The 9127-nt window shown below is 64.7% G+C and overlaps 1 protein-coding gene across 1 annotated transcript; it reads left to right on the top strand.

Moving 5' to 3' along the window:
* Positions 1–782: 782 nt before the first annotated feature.
* On the top strand, positions 783–6438 carry AQP8 (aquaporin 8). The gene is made up of 5 exons (XM_086854874.1): positions 783–1435; positions 3495–3621; positions 4117–4331; positions 5893–6027; positions 6353–6438. The coding sequence occupies exons 1-5, from the start codon at positions 1194–1196 to the stop codon at positions 6393–6395; spliced, it is 762 nt and encodes a 253-aa protein (XP_086711000.1). The 5' UTR covers positions 783–1193; the 3' UTR covers positions 6396–6438.
* The last annotated feature ends 2689 nt before the right edge of the window (positions 6439–9127 follow it).

The following is a 9127-nucleotide window of genomic DNA, read 5'->3' on the forward strand; positions in this document are numbered from 1 at the left end:
TCCCAGTGGAGCCCTTGCTGGTCGTGCTGGGAGCTGTGGGGTGTGAGATGCTGGTGCCTGGGCTGAGCCTGGTGTTGCAGGCAGTGATCCCTGCTGGGATGAGGAGGGTTCAGGGATGGTTTAATCAATGTTTGATCACTTCTGGAGTGCCTGGTGGATCCCTTGGCACCCTTGCTCACATCTTTATTTGAGAGCACTGCAAGGGATATGAACTCCCAGCCTTGGAATCTCCAGGCAGGACGTGGGCTGAGGTTAGAGGAATTTTGATTGATGGTCTTCACTCACAGGGTGGGAGGCCCTGGCACAGGTGCCCAGAGAAGCTGTGGGTGCCCCTGGACCCCTGGAAGTGTCCAGGGCCAGGCTGGATGGGGACAGGGGAAGATATCCCTGCCCAGGGTAGGGGGTGGCACTGGATGGTCCCGTTTCTTAGAGCTCCCTTCCCACCTGAAGCAGTCTGGGATTCTGGGATGGCAGCATCAGCTCTTCCCCTCCAACAGGCACAGAGCCCCCAGGGCTGAGCAGGTGCCACACTCCAGGTGTGCATGGCAGGAACCACATCCTGAATCTTGGCAGAACCCCCTAAAACTACACCAGCAACAGCCACAAAAAAACCAAGGAAAAAATCCCCAAGCCTTGAACCAAGGCTTGGCAGTGATAACGAGCTTTGATATCCCTGGGGGCCGGCCCAACAGCTTTTATGACCCCTTTTTTTTCTCTTAGCAATGCAAATCCAATCTGTATTTAGAGCCTCCCTGCAGAGCTGCCTCTTCAGACAAGTCCGGGGCAGCCTGGCAGCCTCCTGGGGCCCTTGTCCCTGCTGAGAGCCCTGGGCCCTGCACATCCAGCACCCCTGGGTGTGCCCTGCTCATCCAGCACCCCCAGCCCTGCACATCCAGCACCCCCAGCCCTGCTCATCCAGCACCCCCAGCCCTGCTCATCCAGCACCCCCAGCCCTGCTCATCCAGCATCCCCCAGCCCTGCCCTGCTCATCCAGCACCCCCAGCCCTGCACATCCAGCACCCCCAGCCCTGCACATCCAGCACCCCTGGGTGTGCCCTGCTCATCCAGCACCCCCAGCCCTGCACATCCAGCACCCCCAGCCCTGCTCATCCAGCACCCCCAGCCCTGCTCATCCAGCATCCCCCAGCCCTGCCCTGCACATCCAGCATCCCCCAGCCGTGCCCCAGCTGCCGATGGCCGGGCCCCACCGGCTGCAGGACGTGATGGACATGGAGCTCAAGCCCAAACCCTCGCGGCCGCACTGGTACGAGCGCCACATCCAGCCCTGCGTGGCCGAGCTGCTGGGCAGTGCCCTCTTCATCTTCATCGGCTGCCTGTCGGTGGTGGAGGACTCGGGGGGCACGGGGAGGCTGCAGCCCGCCCTGGCACACGGGCTGGCCCTGGCGGTCACCATCGCTGTCCTGGGGGACATCAGGTAAGGGACACCACGCGCTGGCCCTGGGGCTGCACCTGGGCAGGGGAAGCGTCCATGGCTGCTGCCCGCTGCCTTCGGGCTCTTCCCTGCATCCCCTGCATCCCCTGCAGCTCCTGCAGCCCCTGCAGCCCCTGCATCCCCTGCATCCCCTGCATCCCCTGCATCTCCTGCAGCCCCTGCATCCCCTGCATCCCCTGCAGCCCCTGCATCCCCTGCATCCCCTGCATCTCCTGCAGCCCCTGCATCCCCTGCATCCCCTGCATCTCCTGCATCCCCTGCATCCCCTGCATCCCCTGCAGCCCCTGCAGCCCCTGCATCCCCTGCATCCCCTGCATCCCCTGCAGCCCCTGCATCCCCTGCATCCCCTGCATCCCCTGCAGCCCCTGCATCCCCTGCATCCCCTGCAGCCCCTGCATCCCCTGCAGCCCCTGCATCCCCTGCATCCCCTGCAGCCCCTGCAGCCCCTGCAGCCCCCCTGCCTCGCCATGGAGCCCCTGGCTGGCAGCGTGGCCCATTGGGGGGTGGTGGCATTGGGGGTGGCACCCCCAACACCCCGGGTTTGGGGGTGTCCACCTGCCTTTGGATTGCAGTGTTTTGATTTTTAGCCCCTTTTATAAAAATGCTCAAGCTGAAACAGGAATGTTCTGGGAGCTGGAACTTTAAGCTGGAGATATTTAAGGGCCCTTCCAGCCCAAACCATTCTATGATTTTGTGATTATCTGTGAAGATGAGATGATTCCTTTTACAAGGATGCCAGAGCAAAACATTTTGACCCAACTGTGCTCCTTCTCCAGGCATTTTCAGGTTAAAAAAAAGTGGTTTCAATTACTCAGAAGCAACATTTAGACAAATCTGCTCATTGATAAAGATGCTGTGTGGCACTGAGATATAGATTTACTCACAAGGAAGAAGCTGAAAAAGTCCCTGGGGAGTTTCATTCCCTTCCCTTGTGTCAGCTCCACACAGGGATGGGATTCCCCAGGCTGCCCCGGGTGGCTTGGCCAGGATCATGAGCAAACCCCAGAGCAATGGGACTGAGAATTTATCAGTGCCTGATAGGAGGAAAAACGGCCCAGGGTGAGGTTTGTGCAGTGGGGACCCCTGACCCACGGTGGCAGAGCTGAGGGGGGCTCCCCTGCACCCCAAACCCCGGCATGGTGAAACCAGGGCAGCAGGACAGGGGACCTTTGTGGTGAGGAGCTGCAGGTCCCTGAAAGCCTGGCGTGGTTTGGATTAGAAAGGACCTTAAATCCCACCAAGTTCCAGCCCTGCCGTGGCAGGGACACCTCCCACTGTCCCAGGAGCTCCCAGCCCTGTCCAGGCACCGCCAGGGATCCAGTGCAGCCCCAGCTGTGCCAGGACTGCCCACCCTGCCGGGGAAGGGTTGTTCCCAGGGATGCTGGAGAGGAGCCGTGCTCGGGAGGGTTTTCCCTGCCAGGCTGCTCCCCCAGGTGGGGTTTGTGTGCAGCCAGGTCCCCCCCCAGCCCCCAGGCTCCCCCAGCCCGGGCTGCAGCCGCAGCACATCCCCGAGCAGTGCAGCTCCTGCTCTCCTGGAGAGCTTCATCCCAGCTCAGCACTCAGATGTGGTTATCGTTCCCAGACTCTCTGACTCATCAGCAGCAATTATCAGGCTGATCAGTTATGAAACCTGTTCATTAACCTGTGTCTCATGGTAATCAGTTTTAATTAGAGGGTCTCTGTGTCTGACTTGCTTGTGCTTTTCGAGGTGAAGGATTTAGCTGTGGTACTGAGGGCCCTGCTCTGGTCCCTGTCCCTGCCTGCCAGCCCTGCCAGTGTCCCTGCAGCTCTGGGGGATCCCTGCTGCCCACCCCCGTCCTGGCAGTGACACATCCCCAGTCCTGTCCCCAAAAGCGACCCTGGCAGCGCTGCAGGAGGGCCCGGCTGCTGCTGCTGCTCTGCAGGGAGAGGAAACAGCCGGATCCTGCTCCTGTGCAGCGTGGAAGGACTGGAAAAGCATCAGTGGTTCCTGGAGGGAGCCCCGGGAGGGAGCTGGGCTGGGCTGGGCTGGGCTGGGCTGATGCTGCTCTGTCCTCGGCAGCGGAGGCCACTTCAACCCCGCGGTGTCGCTGGGCGTGTGGCTGCTCGGGGGGCTCCACATCACCATGCTCATCCCCTACTGGCTGTCCCAGCTCTGCGGAGGGATGATCGGAGCCGGCCTGGCAAAGGTACGGAGCCGGGGGTGTCTGTGCCAGGGCTGGGGCACAGGGACCCCCCTGCCCTGCCCTGCCCTGCCCGAGCTGTCCCGGGCTGCTGCGGGCTCTGGGGCCGGGCTCACCCCCTGAATCTCTCCGGAGCTCTGCCGTGCCCGCTGAGGAGGCGCAGAAGGAGCCGGGGTGTCCCTGCAGCGCTGCCCCGTTCACACGGAGCGGTTCCCTGCCCTCCTTGCCCCAGCTCTGCTCCCTCAGGGCCATTTGGGCTCGGTGCTGCCCCTTCCCAGCCCCGGGGGTCTCACCCTGCCCGGATCCCCCGGTCCCAGGAGCTGCCCAGCGCCTTCCCCAGCCCGTGTGCGCTCGCCAGGCGCTCGGGGCTGCCTTTCCCCCGCCAAGTGCCGAGTTTAGCTCCTCTTTAAGCCGCCCTCCGCCCCCGCTGCCCCGACAGCGAGCCCATCTGGCGGCCCGGGGCTCGGCCGAGCCCGGTGCCCACCGCGGCTCTCCCCGCAGGCCGTGGCACCGAGCGAGCGCTTCGGCAACGCCAGCGGAGGAGCCTTCGGTGGCATCACGGCTGACGAGCAGGTCCCCGCTGTCCTGCTCGGGGAGATCGTGCTCAGCTCCTTCCTGCTCCTCGTGGTCTGCATGGGAGCCATCAATGGCAGGAGCAGGACCCCGCTGGCCCCGCTGTGCATCGGCCTCACGGTCACCGCCGACATCCTGGCGGGGTGAGCCTCCTGTCCCCCCCGTGCTGCGGGACAGGCGCGGGGACACCGCCGCACCCTGCTCCGCCTGGGGACACCCGGGGACACCGCCGCACCCTGCTCCGCCTGGGGACACCCGGGGACACCGCCGCACCCTGCTCCGCCTGCCACGGGGACACCGCCGCACCCTGCTCCGCCTGGCACCGCTCACCTGGGGACACCTGGGGACAGCCCAAATCCCACCCCGAGCAGCTGCACCAGGGTCCCGGACAGAGCCGGGTCTGGGGTGGGGTGGGATGGACAGGCGGGGATGGGACCCCCCCTCCTGCAGCACCGCACAGACCCTGCTGCCGGGGAAACTGAGGCACTCCGAGCACACCAGGGAGGCCATCAAATGAGCGCAGTGGGAGCTCTGGCAGTTTTGGGAGAGCTGATGGGCTGGGTGCAGGAGCAGCCTCAGCTCAGATCCCGCATCCCGGACCCTTCCCACATCCCTGATCCCTCCTGCATCTCTGATCCCTCCCGCATCCCGGATCCCTCCCGCATCCCTGATCCCTCCCGCATCCCTGATCCCTCCCGCACCCCGGATCCCTCCCGCATCCCTGATCCCTCCCGCACCCCGGATCCCTCCCGCATCCCTGATCCCTCCCGCATCCCTGATCCCTCCCTCATCCCTGATCCCTCCCGCATCCCTGATCCCTCCCGCATCCCTGATCCCTCCCGCATCCCGGATCCCTCGCGCATCCCCGAGCCCGGGCCGTGGGGATGACCTGCCCGGGCTGTGTTTGCGGTGGGAAGCCCTGAGCAAACACAGCTTTTCGTCCCTTTTTGACACAGGCTTTGTGTCGCTCGTGTCCCCGCTGGAAGCGCTCCAGGCTCAGCCCGGCCGCGCTGCCACCGTGACGGGACAAGGAGCGCAATTAGAAATGTTAATGCAGTGCCGGGTTAAGGCAGCGCCCACCCGCTCTGGCAGGAGCCCGGGCCGTGTTTACACAAACCCCTCGGCAAATATTTACCCCTTTAAGCTGTAAATGCTTACAGCTCCCGCCCCGCTCCTGTGTGTGAGCCGTGCCTGGCGTGGAGCCCTCCCCGAGCAAAGCCGGGCTCTGCTGTGCCCCAGGACACCGGCACTGAGGCTTCCCCCGGCCGGGGAGCCCCAGGGGCTGGGGGGGAACGCCAGGGCTGCTGAGCAGCTGCTCTTGGGGCCGGGCTGGTCCCTGAGCCTGCCTGCCACAGAAACCCATCCCCCGTGGAAAGCCATCCTCATCACCGAGCAGGACGTGGCTCAGGGTGCTCCAATCCCGCTGCCCTCCAGAGCCCTGGGATGGAGCCCTGGGATGGGGCCCTGGGATGGAGCCCTGGGATGGAGCCCTGGGATGGAGCCCTGGGAAGGGGCCCTGGGATGGAGCCCTGGGATGGAGCCCTAGGAAGGGGCCCTGGGATGGAGCCCTGGGATGGAGCCCTGGGATGGAGCCCTGGGAAGGGGCCCTGGGAAGGGGACGCTGCTGCCCTGTCCCAGCACTGAGGGGACAGGAGCTGCTCCCGTGTCCCTCTGCCATGACACAGCCGCTCTGTTCCCTTCCAGGGGCGGTGTGTCCGGAGCCTGCATGAACCCAGCCCGAGCCTTCGGGCCAGCTCTGGTGGCAAACTGCTGGGACTACCACTGGGTGTACTGGGTGGGGCCCATGGTGGCTGCCCTGCTCGTCGGGGTGCTGCTGAGGTAGGTGACAGCTGCGGTGACACTGGGGCTGTCACCCTCCCTTTGCCCTGTGCTGCTGCCTCCTCCATCGGACAAGGCTCCAGGCTGAGGCTTTTCCAGAGGGCTGTCCAAGGGCTGGGGACTCCTTTCCCTTTTCCTTCCCCTGAGGACAGGATGACAGCAAAGTTCCAGCCTGTGTCCACACGTGCCTTTGCTTCACCCTTGTCTCGTGTGGCAAATCAGCCTCAGGCTGGTGCTGGGCCGATGCTGTCCCCATGTCCTTGTCATATCCTTGCCATGGCAGAAGCGCTGACCCCCAATTTCTGTCTCTTTCACCTCCCCAAAGGTTCCTGCTGGGTGACCAGGCCACGCGCCTGTTCCTGAAGTGACAGCGGGCACAGGGCCCTGTCCATGGGTGCAGCCCAGCACAGCCGGTGTGGAACCTCCTGCCCCTGCTCCTTCCCCTTCCTCCTGCCCTCCTCAGCATCTCCCTGGGCCAGCCACGGTTCCTGTGCTGCTGGAGCGAGGATGGAAACTTCCCAGCCAAGCCACGGTCCCAGGGCTCTGGCAGCGCCGTGTCCGTGGTGTCCCCGGCTCCTCTGGCACTGCCCACGCACAGAGTGTGACCCCCGAGCCGTGCCCGGGCACCCCCAGAGCCGGGGAGCCCTGTGCCCTCTGGGTGGGCACCAGTGCCCCCGCTCAGACTGGCCGGGACGATGCCCAGCAGCTCCTGCCCCTGGCTGCTGCCCCAGAGGGTGACAGGAGCTTTGGGGACAGTCCTGTCCCTGCCCCCTCGGGGCATCAGGAGGACCAAGGGGTGAGGCACTCAGCCAGGTGCCGGGGTGGGCCAGAGGCAGGTGGGATGGAGCGGGGCTGCTTGGCAGAGGGGCTGCCAGAGGCAGGAGAGTCAGCGGAAGGGGAGGATGGAGCTGTGTGGGCAGGGGGAGAGGAGCCAGCGCAGCAGCTTTGCGTCAGCCGGGCATCCATCCCCTCCGGCAGCGCTGCCCTGACTCATCCTGCGGCCCCCGAGCTCCCGGGGGGATTCGTGGGCACCGGGGGGGCTGCACTGGAACACGCTGAGAGCACTCCCGGTGCCAGACAGGAACCCCCCGCGCTCCCTGCCTTAAGTCACTCCCAATTTTGTGGAATTTTAACATGGGAAATGCCTGTTGCTTTCCCAGATCTCCCCCCCGAAGGGGCCCCTGGGGCAGGGGCTGTGCTGGGTGAGCTGTGCCCCCACTCTGGGCCGCCCACCCTGCCCAGCCCCGGGGCACCAGTGCAGGAATGGGGCTGGAAGGAGGAGGGAGGAGTGGGAAAGGGCCCGGCTGCCCTGAGCGGGGTCACAGCTCCTTCCCCGGGCAGGGGCTGCGGGTCTGGGGCAGACGCCTCCCCGCTCTCTCTGCTGTGACAGGGCAGTTCCCAGCTTCCCGCTGTCCCCGCGGGGCTGGCAGGCGCTGCCAATGTCACCTCTCTATTTTCAGCTTGTTTTCTGTTTTCCCGTGGCGGGAGGTGACCCCCACAGGGGCACAGGCACGCACAGAGCTGCGTTTTCAGAGAAGGACAACGCTGCAGAGATGCTGGAGTGCGGGAACTCCGGGAACGGAGCATCCCCGGCTCGGGGAGGGGGAATCGCTGCACCGGGGCTGGGCAGGAGCCGGGAGCACCGGGAGGCACCGGGGGCTCCGGCTGAGCCGGGAACCCGGCAGCGGCTCCTCCAGGGAGGAAGAGGATGCAGCCCCCAGAAGGAGACAAATAGCATGAAGATGTCACTGGGACGGTTGTCATGGCAACGCCCCAAAAAATGCCGAACCAAACATGGAGCGGAATCGCTGCTTCCTCCCCAAAGGGAGCCCGTGGGGAGCGGGTGCGGTGGGGACCCCAGCGCGTCCCCGCCTCCGCTCGGGGCTCTCGGTGGGAGCGGGGCCGGGGCCCCCGGGCTGTGCCACCTTCCTCTTTCGAGAGGATGCTCGGCCCCGCAGGAAACGCGCTTGGCTGCGGCTGCCTCTGCACCGGGCACCCCCTGCACCGCTGCTGCTGCCTGCACCCCGGAGCCCTCCTGCACCCCGGAGCCCTCCTGCATCCCAGAGCCCTCCTGCATCCCGGAGCCCTCCTGCATCCCGGAGCCCTCCTGAATCCCAAATCCATCCTGCATCCCAGAGCCCTCCTGCACCCCGGAGCCCTCCTGCATCCCAGAGCCCTCCTGCACCCCGGAGCCCTCCTGCACCCCGGAGCCTTCCTGAATCCCAAATCCATCCTGCATCCTGGAGCCCTCCTGAATCCCAAATCCATCCTGTATCCCAAATCCATCCTGCATTCCGGAGCCCTCCTGAATCCCAAATCCATCCTGTATCCCAAATCCATCCTGCATCCCGGAGCCCTCCTGAATCCCAAATCCATCCTGTATCCCAAATCCATCCTGCACCCCGGAGCCCTCTTGCACCCCGGAGCCTTCCTGAATCCCAAATCCATCCTGCACCCCGGAGCCCTCCTGCACCCCGGAGCCCTCCTGAATCCCGGAGCCTTCCTGCATCCCAGAGCCCTCCTGCATCCCAGAGCCCTCCTGCACCCCGGAGCCCTCCTGCACCCTGGAGCCTTCCTGCACCCCGGAGCCCTCCTGAATCCCGGAGCCTTCCTGCATCCTGGATCCATCCTGTATCCCGGGTCCATCCTGCATCCCGGAGCCCTCCTGCACCCCGGGTCCATCCTGTATCCCGGGTCCATCCTGCATCCCGGGTCCTTCCTGCATCCCAAATCCATCCTGCACCCTGGGTGCCTTCCACATCCCAACTCCATTACATCCCAATTTCCTCCTGCATCCCAGATCCATCCCACACCCCATCTCCCTGCTGCACAGTGGTTTCAAGGCCCCTCTCCCAGCAGCTGCAGGGCAGGGGGGCTTGGCAGGTCCTTCCAGGGCAGTGGTGCCACCGCTGCGGTCCCTGGGGACAGCAGGGGACAGCAGCGGGGACAGCCCGTGCCCAGCCTCGTGTGCTGATGTGTTGGGCACATTCATCTTTAATTTGCCAGGGTGACTTTTGATCAAGCATTTGTAACATCACATTGTTTTTCCTTGAGTATTATTAAAGTGCTTGATTTATGCTAATTAAATGCCAATTAACTT

The sequence above is a fragment of the Cyanistes caeruleus genome, chromosome 17 (assembly GCF_971803275.1).
Source record: "Cyanistes caeruleus chromosome 17, bCyaCae1.hap1.1, whole genome shotgun sequence".
Lineage (NCBI taxonomy): Eukaryota > Metazoa > Chordata > Aves > Passeriformes > Paridae > Cyanistes > Cyanistes caeruleus.

Bases quoted from the DNA above. Each gene is read 5' to 3' on its own strand.
- AQP8 (XM_086854874.1), top strand. From the start codon at position 1,194: ATGGCCGGGCCCCACCGGCTGCAGGACGTGATGGACATGGAGCTCAAG. The intron at 1,436-3,494 runs GTAAGGGACACC...TGTCCTCGGCAG, and splicing joins GCTGTCCTGGGGGACATCAG to CGGAGGCCACTTCAACCCCG. The intron at 6,028-6,352 runs GTAGGTGACAGC...ACCTCCCCAAAG, and splicing joins CTCGTCGGGGTGCTGCTGAG to GTTCCTGCTGGGTGACCAGG.